We start from the raw sequence: 19,478 nt of genomic DNA, 5'->3' as shown, positions 1-19,478 counted from the left end.
ATTAACAGGGCCATAGTCCTCCTGCTTCTCTCCCAACAAAGGTACTTTTGAAATATTTTTTTAACCATACGATGTAAGAGAAACTGCACAACTCACATTGACACCATTCTTGAAAGAATGGCAAACACTCCTGTTTACCAAAATGTAAACCCCCAGACCTGCCTTACAAGTACTATCTACACTAATCATGCACAACTATGGAAACAAGTGGACTAATTTTGCACAAGTATGCAATGTGTCTTCAGGAAAACTGCTAAGTATGCAATTAAAGAAATTGTATAGCTTTTCAATAATCCATGTAGACACTGTCATACAATTCCTTACACTGCTGTCACACCAACCTTTCTTTTCATTCTTCACTGAACACTTTTTCCTCTCCCTTCCAATGTTTTCTCTGTCCACTCCACCTATTTCAGAAGAACAACATATAAATGCTTTTTGTACCTGGACTAAAACTGCTACTAAAAAAGGGAGAACAAGTTAACAAATGTAATCCCAAATTCTTCACAAAAAACATCTCATCACACTTAATTCTTTACATGTTTATTCTCAAAGCACTTGAAAATACCAGCAACAACTTTGGGGAGATGGAGTAAAGAATGGAGGATATAACAGTAATTAGAATAAACTCATTTATATAAAAGGATATCCCTACAGTACTAACAAAATCTCTTGTGACACAATACTAGGAAAAATGTTTTGCAGCTATATTATAAGCATCATTCAGCACTAGCAAATACTGATTCTAATGATTCACTACACTACCCCATATGTGGAATTTATAGGAAATATGTTCCAAAGAAAGAAAGAAAGATGACTGGGTTAACTTCTAAGCACTTAGAAGCCATTCACTTCTCCCTCAGAAGTCACCTACAACTAAAAGGTAAGCACAACAGTGCAGTTTTCCTTGCCTAGTCCTCCCCTGCTTGAGCAGATGACAAGTTCCATAGGGCAAGGAAGGGGGTGCACTGATTAAATTGCCCTATAAAACACTCAGCTCATTTACATTTTAAGTAATATATAAATTAAAACAAAGGGAAATGGTTAGGGTGTTTCATTTAAAAATCAATATGCCCTCTGCAAACACTTAACAATGCACAATAGAGGGTTGTTGATAGTTGGGTAGGAGACACAAGGGGGCAAGACTCGTTTTCCACTCGGGAAAGTGGTGGTGTGGGGGGGAATCAAAGCAAGCACACACCGCTCCCCACAGCCATTTGGGGCCACTGCTTTCAGTGGGTCCTGCCGCCCTTTATTCATAGTGCGATTTTGGATCCAGCGCGTCCCATTTCTGCTGTTCCTTCCTTTTGCTGATTTACCTATCGGGACACCGCCCCCCCACCGCCAAAACTGGAGACGTGTCAACCGCCCACCCGTCGGGAAAGGCCCCTCAGAGGTTAGCAGCGTCTGGCAGACAGCTCCCCCCCCCGGCCGGGATCGTTTCGGAAAAGAGCGTATCATCCCTTCCCGGATCAGCCTTGAGAGAAAACCCGCTATCTGTAAGACGGGGAGGGCAGAGCCTGATGGAATGGAGGCGGAAGGGGAGAGAGATAAACCGGTCCCAGATTCCTCGCTCTCCCCACGCAGGCACAGGTACCTGAGTGGAGCCAGCAGGAAACTCCTCCGGTCTGGGGGCGGCGGCGGCGGCCACCGCTGGCAGCAGCAGCAGCAGGCCCGGGCTCCCCTCCACACCAGCACCACCTCCTCCTCCTCCGCCCCCTGCAATGGCTTCCGGGATAATCAGCGGGACTCCATCCGCCCATCACAAGCAGGGAGGACCCGGCCGCCGCGGCGCCGCCGCCGCCAGCACTCCCGGAGCCGTCCCCTCCTCCTCCCGCCGCCGCCACCTCCGCCGCCGCCGCGCTCCATGATGCTCCAGCCCCGCCCCTCCCTCTGGAACCCCTCCACCTACCATTCGGCCAGCAGGGATACAGTGACGTCACCTGAATTGACTTCCCGGCTTACCAATCGCGGTTGCCAAGCTGCCCAGCCCGCCCGCGAGCCCTGGGGCTCCGCCTCCTTTCCCCCCACCTCTCTCACTCCCCCCCCCGCCCGCCCGTGTCTTCCTTTGTTTTAGCTCAGTTACGCGGAGACCACCGCACAGGGTAGGTCTGCTTTACGTCAACGCGATGACGCAGGCAGCGACGACACGCACGCGCTGTATGTAAATAAAAAAAACAAGTTGGGTTTTTTGCGGCGCCTGCGCACGTGGTTGTACAGAACAGCCCTTCCTGTATCGGAGCTTTCCTTTAAGGGAGGCGGAGCCGAGGCCGCTTTTTAGTTTCAATTTGTAGCTGCCGCTTCCTCGCACCAGTTACCTGCTAGGCTCACTTTCTGCTTGGGCTGCGAGTACAGCAGTTCCCCATCTTCCAGATGGAACCTCCAACGTCGACAGCAGTATGTTGTTGTTGTCCTTTAGTCGTCTCCGACTCTTCGTCACCCCCTGGATCAGAGCACGCCAGACACTTCTGTCCTCCACTGCCTCCCGCAGTTTGGTCAAACTCATGTTTGTAGCTTCGAGAACACTGTCCCATCATCTTGTCCTCTGTCGTCCCCTTCTCCTTGTGCCCTGCATCTTTCCCAACATCAGGGTCTTTTCCAGGGAGTCTTCTCTTCTCATGAGGTGGCCAAAGTATTGGAGCCTCAGCTTCACGATCTGTCCTTCCAGTGAGCACTCAGGGCTGATTTCCTTAAGAATGGATGCGTTTGATCTTCTTGCAGTCCATGGGATTCTCAAGAGTCTCCTCTAGCACCATAATTCAAAAGCATCAATTCTTTGGCAAACAACCTTCTTTATGGTCTAGCTCTCACTTCCATACATCACTACTGGGAAAACCTTAGCTTTTACTATACGGACCTTTGTTGGCAAGGTGATGTCTCTGCTTTTTAAGATGCTGTCTAGGTTTGTCATTGCTTTTCTCCCAAGAAGCAGGTGTCTTTTAATTTCGTGGCTGCTGTCACCATCTGCAGTGATCATGGAGCCCAAGAAAGTAAAATATCTCACTGCCTCCATTTCTTCCCCTTCTATTTGCCAGCAATGTAGCTTTGAGTTAACAGCTGCTGGAAGACGAACAACGAGGGCTGCTCTGCTTTGCTCTGCTTCCTTCGTGGGCTGTTTTCTGAGCAGGCAGGAGGCGGCTGACTGGAAACATGAACCTTTTGCCTTAAGAGGCGAGGGTTGAAATCTAAGCGGAGGGAGCACTAAACTCTGCCTTAAGTCTCAAAAACCGAATTTTAAAAAGGCTATAGTGCAGTACACAGTAATTCTCAGTCTTTACAGTAAACATGAAAGGAGGGGGGAAGAGAAAGAGAGACATTGACAGTGCCACAATAAGAGCTGCTTAAAGTGATAAATTCAGAATTCAAGAGAGCAAACTCCCAGCTCTGTTTAGCCCCCCCAAACCTGCCTCACGCTTCAAAACATCAGAACATCCCACCAATCTGATTAGGCAACCGATTAAATAAACATAGGGCAAACTGTCTTAATGGGAAGGCAAAAAACCCCATCTGCTTTTATAGTACAGTAATTACTATCAAGATGTGGCAGGCCAATTTCAGAATTTATTTCCTCATTGGGTGGACCTAGATTAGCAACTGTTGCTAAGCCTAGCACCATATTTTGAGAGGCAAAGATTCTCAAAGCGATTTTTTTTTCCTTTCAAAAAGTTATTTTGAAAGAGACACTTTCCCTCGTTGGGTAAGTGCATCAGAAAGACACTAGGGTAATACTGTACAGCCAATAGCGATTCCACCAAGTTTTAAGGTTCACTCTACAAAACAATAACCACTCTAAGAACCATAGATTGGAGAGAAAAAACAACAGTCACATTTAAAAGTATTTTACTCTTTAAAATTAGATCCTATTGTTGATTCTTTTATGAGTTCTAACGTATTATAAATAGGGTATGGGGGGAAGGGGGTGGTGTTACATGATCATAGACTGGCTTTCTTCTGTGAACCCAAGAACCAACAGAGCCATGATAGGTAAATGGGAGTATCTGGTCTTATAGGACAACATTAATATAATGGGCATAACAGAAATCTGGTAGAATGGAGAGAACTCTGCAGAAAGGACTCACTGGAGGTGCTGTTGCTCTGTATGTCAGAAAGGACACTAAGGCTAGTAAGCCAGAAATTCTAAAAGGGGAAGATTCCTCCATAAAATTGTTGTGGGTAGTGATAAAAGCTAAAGGTACCCCTGACCGTTAGGTCCAGTTGCGGACAACTCTGGGGTTGCGGCCCTCATCTTTCTCTATAGGCCGAGGGAGCCGGCATTGTGGGTAGTGATACCGGGTCCCAAAAAATTATTAATGTGAACATGCTATCATCCTCCTGATCAAAATGCTCAGAGATTTTGAGATGAAAGTTGAAATCAATGAAGCATCCAAAAGAGGAAATGTTGTAGTAATGGGAGCCTTTAACTAGCTTCACATGGACTGGCAACATATGTGTTCCAACACTAAGAGATAAAAATTTCTAGATATCTTAAGTGACTATGCCCTAGAACAGCAGTCCTGGTACCGACCTGAGGGGCGACAACTTGGATTTCAGCTTGAGTGGTGCCCAAGACCTGGTGTAAGATATAAGTGCTGTCAAACCAACTGGGAGCCATTACTATTGTGGTATTAAATTAAATATACATATAAATGGCCAGTTGAAAAAATAATAATTCAACACAGCCACATTTGACTCAAAAAATGAGGGTACTAGCAAAATCACAGGAGAATAATTTTTTTAAAAATTATTTATACCCCGCCCTCCCCGATTAGGACGGCTAAAATCAAAATATACAATACACCAGGCCCAACTATCTGCACTGGTCCCATGTGAGCCGGGGGGGGGGGAGAGTTAGGGAGACCACTTTCATGCAGGATCTTATAAAAAGAAAGGAGTCAGACTGAAGAGAAGAGAAATATACTTTTCCATTTCCCTTCCTGCAATACTTTCTTCCACTGAGCTAGGATCAACCAATCACTTTGGCTGACAATAGTATGCCTGTCTATTTTTCGGCTGCTGTATTTGCTTCCCAGCTGCATTTTTAAAGCTCAACCTCAAGGCTAATTAATCAGCAATTTTTAATCAGCAATTTTCACAGTGACATTATTTTATGCAAATAAGTAGTGGTGGCTGTGGCTGCCCCCTCCAAGAGAGACACCAATACAAAACTCATGAGGATACAAGGCTGATGACAGATTGAAAGCAGTGAAGTGCAAACACCACCACCACCACACAATGGGGGACTTGAAAGGGGATAGATTTTTTTAAAGCAAGTTGCCCAATTTGACTTGGATGTTTCACTTGATTTTAACAGAATGAAAATGTATATAGATATAGCATAGGTCAAACGACTGAACACTCAAACATTACAAAATAACAGATTTGTTCAACATTGCTCCAAAAAACAAACCAAGAATCATATATATTGTATCTTTAACTAAGACCACAGAGTTTTGAAATTATATGTTTTGATAACAACCGTAATTGGGACTGGGGAGAGGCAGAGTAGCAGATCCACCACAACATCCCAAGCCCTTCTGGCTCACACCAGTGAGGGCAAAAAATGGTGGGTGGTGGTTGCTCTGATCTTTCTTTCTTTCTTTCTTTCTTTCTTTCTTTCTTTCTTTCTTTCTTTCTTTCTCTCTTTCTCTCTTTCTCTCTCTCTCTCTCTCTCTCTCTCTCTCTCTCTCTCTCTCTCTCTTTCTTTCTTTCTTTCTTTCTTTCTTTCTTTCCTTCCTTTCTTTCTTTCTTTCTTTCTTTCTTTCTTTCTTTCTTTCTTTCTTTCTTTCTTTCTTTTCCATCTTCATGGATCCATGGGGCTTTGGCAGGAGCATACGTAGTGGTTGGTTAGGTTGGCCCCCACTAAGGGCCCAGGCAGGCACATAAATTGTGCCTTTCTACTCTGGCTCGGAGTGGCTAGGACTCCACCCATCCATGTGTTCTGGGGCCACTCCTCTGCTTCCCTGAGTGGCCAAGCAAGGAACACAGGCTCCTCCAGGCACCTCAGCATAGGCTGCCAAAGGAAGGCAGACAGACCAATGGAGGAGGAGAGGGAGGCGGAGTAGAGTGGAGCCAACCCCAGTGCCCACAGAGGAAGTCACTGGTGGAGTGCAATAGACAAAAAACAACCTTTTTTTTTTAGTTTCTTGTCCATAGTCTCTCCTGGCTTCAGAGGTGCCAATACAGCTCCGTGCCAAGGATGCAAAGGAGTCTAGGTACGCTTTTGGTTGCCTGCCCACACTTCCTATTGCCATCAGTAGGCTTCCACCTGCCTGGGCAAAGCCGAAGCCTCCATGGCAGTGGAGCCCTTGCAGTTGTCAGAAACACCTCCCTGCCAAAAGAGAGGCCACCTCTTCTACCAGCCATGAACCACAGAAGATTGTGCATTGAAAATGTACAAACACACAAATACTTCTTTGCCCCACCAACTCACTCAAGTCAAAGGGACATCAAAATTGTTGCCGTAATTCCACAAGAGAAAACCTGGTACACAAGTAGTCAAAAATTACAGTAGCAATTTTAATACGCCTAAAAAAAGTTTTATGTAACTGCTGAAACATGTGGCACAAAGCATACCTCATAATAGCAGCCAGCACTAGAGCAGAGAGCAAGCCAAAAATACCAGGATAGGAGCCTGGCTTTTGTTGGCAGCTGCAACAGAACATGGCATTATCTAATGCTACTGCCAGTCACCATGGGAACCACAAGCAGCTATATTAGTTCAGGTGGAAATAAGTTGTAGTGGATAGCATAGACTGGGAAAGACCAGAAGTCAAGAAGATCAGACATTGCTGCACTGTGGCAGTGGTGTGAAAAAGCCAGGGAAGTTCTCCCTTTGATTAAACACCAACCTAGTGCATGGGGTGTGGGTTCCACTGGTAGTTTTTCATAATTCATTCAGAAAGATTAGGATTATTCCAGATGTGGATGATTACCAGATAAGCAGGCACATATGTGCATGCACACATTACGCCATCTCAGAAAGCAGTTTCATTGGTAAATTTGTACTGTACTTGCCTTATCAAGTGCAAATCTGTGACAAAGGTATTTTACTACTATTGCACTAGTATTACAGGCACCTATTGATCAGTGCCTATGACATTCACATGAGGAGCATCAAACACTCACATTTGCCCTGTTTCTGATGCTACACCATTATAAAGAAATAAAAAACCTTATCACTCTTCCACATATGTACACCTTAAGGTATTTCTTGCTGGGGTGTTGCTGAATTTGGCTAACTTCAGTAATGAAAATGCAGCAGACAGAAAAAAAGACTTAATTAGGAAATGCTCTATATAATCATAAACAATTTGAAAACATTATTTTTCTCCTGAACCTTTTTTTAAAAGTCTCTCTCACATTTCATAGACAGCAAGCAAATAAGAGATGCCAATAATAAATATTGTCGTCATTTCCTCTTCTCTGCATCTGCTGAGTACATATCCTGAGGTAAAGCGAAGCAATACCTTCTTCCAAGAGAACAGCCCCAAACAACTTATGTAGCCAGTCACAAAACACTGCCTAAAGAAAGGAACGCCTTTCTTTTTTAAAAGCACGCTTTCTGCTTCAGTCTAACAGGACCAAAATAATAACTAGCTCTAAAAGGAATGTAGCAAGAAGCAGTTTGAGAGAAAAGGAAAAACATAAAAAGATGATAATATACATTGGGGTCGGGGAACAGCAAAGAACGTCTAGGAGGAGTTTTTTGTATAATTTTTCAGCTGTAAAGTTGTGCCTGTGGTTTTTCAACGCTTTACTTTCGAACGCTTTACTTTCAGAGTCCACTCTACACAATGGGTTTCCCGCTAAGTCATGTTCTAGGTTGCATGCTCAGCGGACATATCTTTCAGGCCTCAGCATCACCAAAGATCAACTGAGTGCATGGCATAACACACACACACACACACACACACACACACACACACACACACACGACTGATGGTGGGCAGGAAAATGATCTCCTAAGTCACCTCATCATTTCTGATCTCATTTAGGAGCTTCTAAAGAATCACAGGGTTTCCTGGAAAACATTTTGTGAACTAAATGATTAGTTCACACTGATTTTTTCCTGATCTGGATTCTGTGTTTAGATAGCTCTCCATGCCATCTTCAGTCATTTAATCAGTCCCTGCTTTGTCTTCCTTCTGCACATGAAGTGCAAACTGTTGCAGCTAGAAGCAATCAATATACATTTTCCCCAATGCTATGGGCATGATCTCTCCCAAAGAGGTGTAGCTCCCACTCCAAATTAGCCTTTAGGAAGGGTTGTAAAGCACATCTATTCTGTTTGGCTTTTGGCTTGCTCTCCCCCCTGCCCACCCCAGTTGCTGTCTATTCTGTATTTTCATTTTTGTTTTAATTGTGTAAACCACCTTAAGCTTCAAAGCAGCAGCTGAGAAATGTTTTAAAATAAAATATAGTGTATGTGTGTTACAGCAGAATAATGCAACCACTGACAACATTTCTTTTTTATATGCGATATACACTTACTTCTGCCTGATGTAAAAAAAATACACACAAAATGCAGTTTCACTAGCCCTATAAAATTATTTCCTATCTGGTCTTACCTCCGGGGAACATTACTAAACAGCATTTTTGCAACTTCCTTGCCTTTTAGAAAGCAATGAAACCTGCCTCTCTGGCACAGAAATGTCATTTAATTTTAAAAAGATACGCACACCAGTATTTTCATTTACAGGTTCCAAGTTATTTTATGGAGCAATAATAGTTCAGTTCTGTACTGTGCTGAAATGTCAGAACTCTTAAGTCAAGTGAATATACACAGTGCTGGAAACTACAGCTGTTAGGAGAGATGCTCATTTCCCAAGCCTTTTGTCACAGACCCCCAAGCAGTCTCCCCTCCCTTTGCAAGCTTTGAAGGGGTACATTAACAAAAACACAAAATCCGTTTTAGAAAAGTTCTTCTTCAACCTATCCTGTAGTTTTAGGAATCATACATCAGAAGAATGCAAGAAAAGAAAAAACTATCACTACTGGAAGCTAGATTATAGGATTTCTTAAATCATACTGACTGTGCTCCTTCCTGAATCAAAGTAAAGTATTTTAAGTGTGGAAAATATTTAGGCAGTGACACATTTCAATTTCCAGATAGTGCTGTTTTCCTCCTAAATATCAGGGAAAAGTTCCAAACAATACTTATATTAACTTATTGTTCAATAAATCTTCCAAGAGCTTGCTTGAAGCACTGGGCCTCACTAATCCAAATTAAAATGGGCAGTTTGGTTGACTTTGATAAAGTAACAACAGAGCCACAAAACTATCCTTGAGAGAAATAGTTCCCAAGTAATATCATAATTAAAACTAGGCACCTTTTACCAAGAAATCAATATTAATAATCCTTCAATCAGTTCCATGCTAATAAGAGGCTCTAAAATATCAACTAAAAAATAAAATCTTTTTTGGGAAAGCACAGAATTAGAGTAAGGTACAACAATGAAACTCACTGGAGCACGCTCAAATCAAGGTGCCACAATAGAAGGTCTTCAGAGTTGTCATGGAAATAGAAAGGATAGGGATGAAGAGGTGGCTATAAAAACCAGAACTTAAAATATTAAAGGGCAAAGTTGGTAAACACCACAAAATAAGGAAAAAATGAAGAAAACTAAAAAGAAAGAATATTTGTATGTTGTTGTTGTTTTACTTCACAGGAATAAGAACATTCTGCAGAGCAGTTATCTAGCACAGTAATGGAAGGAAGAAAGCAGCATAAATCAGATTCTAATGTATTGAATTGCCTTTAAAATGCAGTTATATTTGTGCCTTTCTAGGCTCTGCCTCTGTATGATCTGTAGAATATGTTGCAGAGCTTTCCAAATCTAGAAATATATTCAAATAAATTCACCTAACTTTATAAATCCACTAGTCTAAAATCATCATCACCATCTTTCCCCCCTGTGTTCCAGAGCAGCCCTAAACCCATTGTCTTTAATCAACCCTAGTTTATCTAGCATAATACCTGTCAGTACATAACAATTCACATGGGTAAGGCGACTGAAGGGATGTTGCTAGTGAGCTGCAAGATGTTGAAATATGGTAAATTCTAATTAAATAAACTGATAGGTAAGCGGCTCTTTCACAGGAAACACACTTTCCTGTGGAGAATCCAGGAAGTGAAGCACAAATCAAAGAGAATGAGTGATAAGATGCGGGATGGGGGTAGGCACACTTCAGCTTTAGACACTATTTTCAGTGAAAACACTCTGCAGGAAAGTTTGTGTTGTTGATGCCACAAATAGAAAATAACTAATGACTGGATTTAAAATAAAGGTTAGTCAAAATAAGTGAGAAGGGAGCTGCAAACGCTTAAAATAGCACATTAAAAATGTTACATGTGAAGTCACGATCACACTAAGAAACTGAAGGCAATACTCAGAAGTGAAGTTTTTCTGTCACCTGTTTTGCTTGATGCACTTAAAGCAGCAGTTTTTCAAACCTCTTTTTTTATTACAGCAGATAAGTTCAGATATACTGGCTCCTAAAGCCCAAGCAGATTTCAGGCTAGAAAACATGCACAAAGTCTTGAAGAATCAGTGGTACTCTTAAAAGATTCTGATGAGTATCAGTGATGCTTCAGACATATATTCTCCTAAGGCCACACATTAAAAGCCTAACTCTCGCTTTCTGCTGATCTCAGATCATATCTATATGTCTTCCTTACAATAAGAGATCTATTTATCCATTAGCAGCTGGGTGACTATCTCATGACCAAACCACATGGGTGGGTGCAATCACATATCTTTCCAATGGAATCAGCAGTGAATGTCTATGCACACACCTACCACCAACACCAGTGTACAAGTGAAAGAAAAATCAATAAATTTAAGTGGAAATATGAGGACTGATGTTATTCAAAACTCTTTTGCCATGTGTTTTACATTCTAGACCCTGGTTTACAACAAATGAATTCCATACCGATATGAAAAAGCATTTATAAATAGATGACCAGGACTTGTACCTCCTATTCATTTTTCTTTCTAAAACCTAGTCTAACTGTGGCCAGTTTCCACACAAAATGTGATGTGAGAACACCCTCCCTAAAGAAAACAAAATGCCACCATCGCTAATGGAGGACAAATACTACTTCAACTGCTCTTAAAACCAAACATGAAATTTAAAAAAGGAAAAGGTGAAATAATGCATATTAGCATATTTAAAAACAAGGCACAAAAAGTGCAAACTCAAAAGCATCACTTCTCAAATGGTAATTTCTTTTAAGTACTTATATTGCATGTGATTATTCAGGTGTGCTTTCCATGCATCTCTCTCTCTCCCCACAGCCAGCTTTATGCACTATTTTCCTCATTTTACAACTGGGCAGCTAAAGCAGAGAAAGCAATCCCTCCCTGCAAAGTCACCCTATTCCTCACTAAGCTAAGATCTGAACCCTCTTTCAGTTCTGTCATGAGATTCCTTGAACCCACAGTACTCAATTTCCCCCCAAAGTGATTTCATAGCTTCTGGAACCTCTACCCCTGCTCCAACCTGAGAGAACTGTCACCTTCCCTATCCATCAGAAGAACTTGAATAGCAAGCAATGGGGGAAGGTAGCTACCACATCCTCTTAAAGTCCTTAGCTCAGAAGCAAGTACATTTCCCCTCACCCTTGAAAGGTTGAGTGGAAGAGACGCACAGAATAATATTTACAGCTCTAAGTGAGAAGCTTCTCAACTTCAGAATTTGCTGTACATATAATCCAAGGTGACTAAAAACAAGACCATTTCATCTGTCATAGCCTGAAGTAGCCAGAAGAGCTGGTGAGAGAACCTTCTCATTCTAGGTCCAGGGCATGGGGTGTGGAAAGGGAGACACCTATGCAGTTTATCCTCTCTACTGCTTCCAAGTTGCAATGAGCTTATAGAGGCATACAATTTTCTCCTGTAACTGACTTATTCAATAGTTTGTAGTTGTTTTCTCCTTCCTGTGAAGCTCAGGAAGCCAAGGAAATTAGTCCTATAATCTGAGAAGTGTGCATTAATTTATAATCTGAAAAGAGCTCCGCATCAACAGTTTATGCTAACCACACATTTGCCATATTTGAAGAGTAGCATCAGTATAGTTAAAATCTAGATAATAGGAAGCAGCTTACACAAACAACTTATCACATTTTACCCACGACGCTGCATTGCAACCACATAAAAATGTGATCTCAGTGTTTGAGGTGGGCCCAAAGTGAGTTTTGGGAGTGAAGGAAAGGAGACCCAAACCTTTTCTGAATCAAAGGGATATTTATAACAGAAACCGAAAATTCCCACACACAACACTCCTTCATACTTTGCAAGGCAAAAGTAACCAAATGAGAGAAGCTGTACTTTGCGAGAGGAAGACAAGAAATTCTCTGTGTACAAGTTATCACCCATCGTCGCATGGGGGTGGTGTCAATAGAAAAATCAAAACAACTGACATAAAAGTACACCTTTTTAATAAAGAGCAACATCCTCTTGAGACAAATAAGCAGTTTTGCTATAAAACTTCAGCTAAACAAGACTTTCAATTGCATAAAATTGACACTTTTAATACCTGAAGGAAACTCATTTAATTCAGTTACCTTGTCACTGTCATCAGTACAGATGTGGTCTTGATGGATTAACTGGCACTGGAAGGAAGCACCAACACCACCTGCAAGTAAAGAAAGGGAAAAAATGCATTTAAAAACACAGACCGTATACTCAAATCTAGCTATCATGGCTTCTGTCTTTGTGATTCTAGGACAGGAGGAAGACATTTCTTCATGAACTGCCAAAACATTTTCTCCAGATTAACAATGTGCACTTGTTCATTGACTTAATATTTGTATTCCAAGAATACACAAGCACAAGTTAAGGGAGACATTTGTGCAATGATTACAGAACTAAGTTCTGAGATGCGGGGTAACCTAGTTCAGAGAATCTGCTCAGCTGTTACGGCTCAATGGAGAGGACTTAAGGGAAAGTTACCACTGCCTCCTTGTATCAGTCTACCTTCACAGAGTTGTTGCCAGACTAAAGCATCAAATATGGGCTTCTTAGAAGATATAGTACAAATGTTAGAAGATAAATAACCAAGTGTCATGCCTCTTGTGAGTTTCTCAAACTGCTATAAATTTAACAGTGGCCAATTTCATTTCCAATTGACAATTTCAATGTAACTACTTAAGCCAGACTGAGCCAAAGAGCACAGAACCTCTGCCATTTATTCTCCCTCAGCTTTTTGATAAAAGTCTATTCTCCTGTTTCCTTTGTCACTTTCTAAGGTGTTTGTGTAATAAAACGGGGGGGGGGGGGTGCCAATACATTAAGACAGTGTTTCCCAACCTTGTGCCTCCAGCTGTTTTTGAACACCCATCATCCCTGACTAGCAAGACCAGTGGCAAGGGATGATGGGAATTGTAGTCCAAAAACATCTGGAGGCACAAGGTTGGGAAACACTGCATTAAGATACACGTATATATGCAGTGGTGGGAAAAGGCTCATTTACTTTTTAAACAGACCCTAAAGCAGCTTGGATGGCAAGGCAAAACAAAATACCTTCATTGATTTTAATGTATGCTTTTATTCTATGTGTAAGGTAAAGGTAAAGGGACCCCTGACCATTAGGTCCAGTCGTGACCGACTCTGGGGTTGCAGCGCTCATCTCGCTTTATTGGCCGAGGGAGCCGGCGTACAGCTTCCAGGTCATGTGGCCAGCATGACTAAGCCGCTTCTGGTGAACCAGAGCAGCGCACGGAAATGCCATTTACCTTCCCGCTGGAGTGATACCTATTTATCTACTTGCACCATGACGTCCTTTCGAACTGCTAGGTTGGCAGGAGCAGGGACCGAGCAACGGGAGCTCACCCCATCGCAGGGATTCGAACCGCCGACCTTCTGATCGGCAAGCCCTAGGCTCTGTGGTTTAACCCACAGCGCCACCCGCGTCCCTATTCTATGTGTATATATGCACTTAACAGTATTGGTAAACTTGTGCTGCTTAAAAATACAATGTATACTTTCTGAAATGACTAAATATAAAATCCTACAGGATACTGTCTCCACTTTCCTCTCTCCTTATAGCAAGCAATACATAAAGGTAATGTAGAATGCTTTACTCTTCAATAATTGCATAATATGCCTTTTATCAGTACCCTTTGGTTTTTCTGTTTTAACAATTCTTTCTTTTATTTTCTTTCTTATTCTGTACTCTTTTCAAAACAATATTTTGTGCATGTAAAAAGCATGGTGTTTTGATACTGTATTTTCTCTTTAAAATTAAAGTTATTTACACAATTTACACAACTCCTACTACAGGATAAAATCACCACCCCCACCCCCGATAGTAAGTACTATAGATCTCAGTGGGGCTTACATCTGAGTAGACATCAACAGCAAAGGTGAGCAACCTTTTTTCAGTTAAATATCTAACCTGACCTGTGTAACACACAAGATGTACATAACTGTCTATTATAGCCTTCCAGCATACGATGTGTTTTCATTAGATCTTATTGCCACTTGCCTTGGGCTGATCCTATGCAAAAAGGAAGAAGCATATTGCCAACTTTTAGAGGAGTCCTATAGATGGGGGTGGGCATGTGACCCTAAATATGATTTCGTGCAGTCCTTGGCCTAATTTCAGAGGCCCTATGCTACCTTATAAATTAAGATCTCTGTTCCTCCTCTAAGGAAGATAGAAGGGGTGGTGCAGAAAGAAGAAGAGGGCAAGGGGCCTTTCACAGATTATCCCTTCCAGCTCTTAACAGAGATTACATATGTGTGGGAGAATAGTAACTAGAAGGATAGGCAATTTTATTATAATACTAAACATAGAACTTTAATACTGAAGCACACTTTCTTCTCTGTGGCAATCTGTACATATAAAAACCTATTGGAGAAGTTAGACCAGTTCTGAACTGCATGTGTATGTTCATCCCTTGAAGAAACAGACACACACACACACACACACACACACACACACACACTCAACTACAGAACAGCAAACCCCAAAACCATCAACATGAGGACAACTGCATAAATATTAAGAGGTGTGGGCATAACATAGCCAGTCGGTCATTGATATGGCTTCTTTGAAATGAATCTGTTGCCAAGGTATTATTTAAAACAAAGTATTTAGATTGTCATATCCTTAACATTAGATTTGTAACAATCTACTTCTTAGAGGCCAAAGTTTTGTGTCCATGCTGGTTTCCCCAAAACCATAGTGTAAATGACGTGGTCTTTTCCTGGACCACCTAAGCTTTCAAATTGTATCAAAATGTTTAAATCTAGATGTTATAAGCCACTCTTCTTGCTTTGAATACTTATGCCTAACAAGAATTTCCCTGTAACATGAAAGCTTACACTCCCAGCACACTGAAAATTATACCGACTGCTAAACAGATTTTACCAGAACATTCTTCCAAGTAAGTACAGTATCCTTCCTCCCAAAACCTAAAATAATGTCTGTTTTACAGACACTTCCTATATTGGCACCTTCACTATATTGTTTTAGATCCCTGCTGAAAACCTCCTCATGTATTTCAGAAACCTCCCCAGACATATGATTAGTTATCCATATTTGTTTTTAAAATATTTTCTGATTTTATCCATATTTTGTTGATAATTTATGTATACTTGTGAACAGCTTTGATGATTTTATGTACAGTGGTACCTCGGGTTAAGTACTTAATTCGTTCCGGAGGTCTGTTCTTAACCTGAAACTGTTCTTAACCTGAAGCACCACTTTAGCTAATGGGGCCTCCTGCTGCCACCGCACCACCAGAGCCTGATTTCTGTTCTTATCCTGAAGCAAAGTTCTTAACCTGAAGCACTATTTCTGGGATAGTGGAGTGTGTAACCTGAAGCGTATGTAACCTGAGGTACCACTGTATTAATCATTTTATTATGTACACTGCCATGAGTTTTCCAGCTGAGCAGTCTCTCTCTCAAAGCATGGCTTTCACTTGGTGTGCATTTTTGTTTTCTTCAACTTCATTTAATTTCAAGTATTTTTTAAAAAACTATTTCAACCTAACTGTTGAAGAGGAAAAGAAACGTGATGCTTTAAAAGAGCCCTTCATGCTTTCCTCCACCCATACACTTGAAATGCCACTGCTAGCCCAGGAAGCTGAAAAAATAGCTTGCAGAACGTCCAGCAGCAATTGCTACTAGTCGCATTATGCCACAGAAATTCTTTTGGTTTGGAGTTCCCTTCCCCACATCACTGCTGTCCCCCCTCCCCTTTTCCTCCCTGATCAGCACGAAGTATGGAAAAACAGTGTTCTGTTATGAAGCCACTATTCTGCATTCAGTAAAAACATGTCCAGCCCTACCCAGTACTTGGCCTCTGGATGTTGTTTGTTCATGGACAACAGCCAGTTCACATCATTTGAAGCCTGAGCCACCTCGCTAGCAAACTAGCTGGCTTTACCACAGCTACTGGAGCACAGTTCTCGTCATGGCTGCACAAAATAAATCGGGACACAACAAGCTGCTTCTGGCAAGCCCAAGAGCTTGCACATACCCAGTGGGATTTTGGCCTTGTTTTTCTTCAAACAGCTTATTCCCATCATGCCGTATCACAAGCTGCTTTTGCAAGTCCCCTCAATATTAGGAACAAAGCTTGATGTCCAACAAGGAGGGCTGCAGTTTGAGAAACAAATGTCCAAAGCCCCCTTGAATGCAGAAAGCCACTTTCAATGTTCTCTAGATCCTGACTGCTGTCTTTCAAGGAGTGTGGTTCCACCTTATTTATAAGTTAATGTTACAGCTTTCCATTCAGAATACTTAACATTTTTCACATTCAGGCTACAGGAAACTAGTTCCCCAGTGGTTCCTGGAGGGCATTCCACAGTTTGGGGTGGTGCCTTCCACTTTCCCCTTATGATTAAGCAAGTTCCTTGTCACATTTGATACTTATTTTGTAGGCAGATTCTCTTTGTTAGCTCTGCTCTGAAGACTTACATAGAAAGCTGTTTTATAGTAAGTCTGAGCAATGGACCATCTAGGTCAGTACATGCAGGTCTGGCTTACCAAAACAATGCTTTCCCTGGAAATAATCTGTTAGGCAAGCGTTCACATAACAAGTCGACAATTTCCTATTTCTAATTCCCAACCATGGAATTCCCCCCCCCCCAAAGCAAAAAAACAAATGGGAAAACTTAAAAAAATGCTCTGATTTGTCCGATCGCTCCTCCTCCTTTGAATTTGGTTCATGAAACAAAGCCAGACAGGACAAATATTTACGAACAAGTCAGGTGAAAAGAGGAAGAGAGTTGTCTCGTGTTGACAAATTACATCAGAAGTTTTACCAGTTTAGGTCTGCGATGAAATGGACTCCGGGTATACAAAAGCTTATGACACATAAACCTGTGAGGTGCTACAAAACAGTTGCTTTTATTTCAATGCACTCCAAAAGTCTTATTTATTTTATTGTCTGTTCACATATATTCACGTTAGTGGCTTGAAATTGAGTCAGAATTTTGGCAGAGATAAAGGAGGGGAGAGGCAACTAAGTTTGAGGGAGAAAGTGTCTGCAGTAGTCCCCCTTTGCTACTTCAAAGCACCCCGTTGCAGGCATTTTGCAGAAAGGAGGGAGGGATTTGGGTGTAGCAAAATGAGCAGTTTCCCCCCAGTTATATCCAATATGGATAAAATTTGCTGTGGAACATTCTTCCAAAAGAGATTCAGCAGGCACTCTTACTTTTGACTTACAGTTGTCTCTTGAAGGCTGTTCTTATAACAGTAGTTGTATAAATTTTTGATTACCCAGTAGTTTAATCACTTAAATTATTATTTGTCTTGTTTTTAATGGTATTTTATGTCTTTATGTTGTGCACAACACTGATATGTTATGATGATGGTACAGAAATACTTTCTAACCAGTGGAGAGATGGGCGGTGACAACCCACGCAGGATCACATTTCTCCCCTACAGGAGAATGGGGATTTTAGAACAGCATAAGCAAAGTTATGCATGTAGGTGTGTGTGCGTGGCTGCCAGGGGTGGGGGGAAGAGGAGAAACTGAAGGCTGAACTAGAGAGAGCTAAATTAGACATGATCAAAGCTTACATATCCTCAGTGGAATTTTTGACATTATCTTGTCAACAGCAGGACCCTCCACCCCAATTTCATACCACGAAATACTTGGGAAACTACCTTCCGATGGGTGATTCCTACTTAACAAACAGAACTCCCCTGCAGTACACTTATACCGATCAAAATGTATTTTTAATGCTCTGACTTTCAAACATCCACACAGGGTGAGGAAACAGATTTGTATTGTTGCCCATGTGCACAACTCAGCCGTCATGCACCATCTGTGAAAGCCACATCTAAGTTGCAGTACAACCATTCTGTATTTAGGTGAGCAGAAAAAAGTTTATACTATTTAAAATTTTGTCTCCACTTGATATTTCCAATTTTTATACTTATAGTTTTAATTTTAAGAGAAATTAACCATGAAAAGATGAATACAGTCAAACATAATAATACAAAATAGCACCTTCTTATATGTACATTTATCTTGAACGGGAGAGGGGGTGCAGCTGGTGAACCAGACCTCTCCAGCATTCATTCATGCAAGTATCTATATATGGAGTTCATATGGCATATATGAAAACACCCCATATTTTACATTTTAACCAGCTGCCTCTTTTAAATAATGGCAAAAAATAATAATCCAGAAAACTATGCTCTGTGCTCCCATGAATCATCTCACTACCTTGAACACTGTCATAATAAACTCTACAGAGGAGCCTCTTCTGTTAAAGGAATGTCCTGGTCAAGTGGCCCAGACAAAATATGCCATAGCAATAGAATGCACAGTTCAAAACAGGAAACTGACAATTATTTTTATCAGTACATACAGACTTTCCTTCTAGCAGTTATAACATTAGCTCAGGGGACCTCTAAGTAACTTGCCATATAATAGCAATTCAACCCTGTTCAGAAAACAAGCTACAAACCTCCCCAAATGTGGACAGCTAGAATTGGCTTCATAGGCAAAATTTACTTCGACTGTAGACATAGGGTCGTCATATGGGGGAGGGAGAAGTACTTTAAATAGGCCAGAGGACTCTGGGAAAGCAATGTAAAAATAGAGGAATGGGTGAACATTGTTATGATGCAAGGAAATAATCAGGAAAGTACTGGTGTAAGGTAAAAAGAACTGACTGAAGGCTAGAACTGATGTGGACGTTACTCCAGCTGCAGAAACACTGAGGGTCTCTAGGGACATAGGGAAGTGTCTTATTCAGAGTCAAACCATTGGTCTATCTAGCTATATTGTCTACACATGCACTGGCAGTGGCTCTCCAGGACTTTAGACAGCAATCTTTCCCTGCCTATCTAGAGATTCACTTTAGATATTCATTAACTTCTGGCAATACTTCAGAGTGCTAGTTTTAGTTTACAAAGACCTAAAAGGTCTAGGGCAGGGTAATGAAGAACTGCCTTCTCCCATACAAGCCCATTGACTAAGCCAACCAATCTTTCTCTAGTTCAGTGTTT

The 19,478-nt window shown here is 41.5% G+C and overlaps 1 protein-coding gene across 5 annotated transcripts in view; it reads right to left on the bottom strand.

The window, feature by feature from the left end:
- The window catches only part of RNF38 (ring finger protein 38), an 80,746-nt gene that overhangs the window by 23,270 nt on the left and 37,998 nt on the right, over positions 1–19,478 (bottom strand). Inside the window, exons 1-2 of one of the 5 annotated variants that reach the window (XM_081894186.1) lie at positions 1,913–2,016; positions 342–407 (exon numbers count right to left, since the gene is read on the bottom strand). In XM_081894186.1, coding sequence (XP_081750312.1) covers positions 342–353 — 12 coding nt within the window. In that variant the 5' untranslated portion in view covers positions 354–407; positions 1,913–2,016. Of the gene's footprint in view, positions 1–341; positions 408–1,597; positions 1,802–1,912; positions 2,024–12,565; positions 12,637–19,478 lie in introns of those variants that run through there. The other 4 variants (XM_081894185.1, XM_081894187.1, XM_081894189.1 and 1 more) reach the window with 4 other exon arrangements.

This window comes from Podarcis melisellensis (genome assembly GCF_964234715.1).
Source record: "Podarcis melisellensis genome assembly, chromosome: 17".
Taxonomy (NCBI): domain Eukaryota; kingdom Metazoa; phylum Chordata; class Lepidosauria; order Squamata; family Lacertidae; genus Podarcis; species Podarcis melisellensis.
The sequence above is the reverse complement of the archived record's forward strand: the minus strand, read 5'-3'. Positions and strand labels throughout refer to the sequence as shown.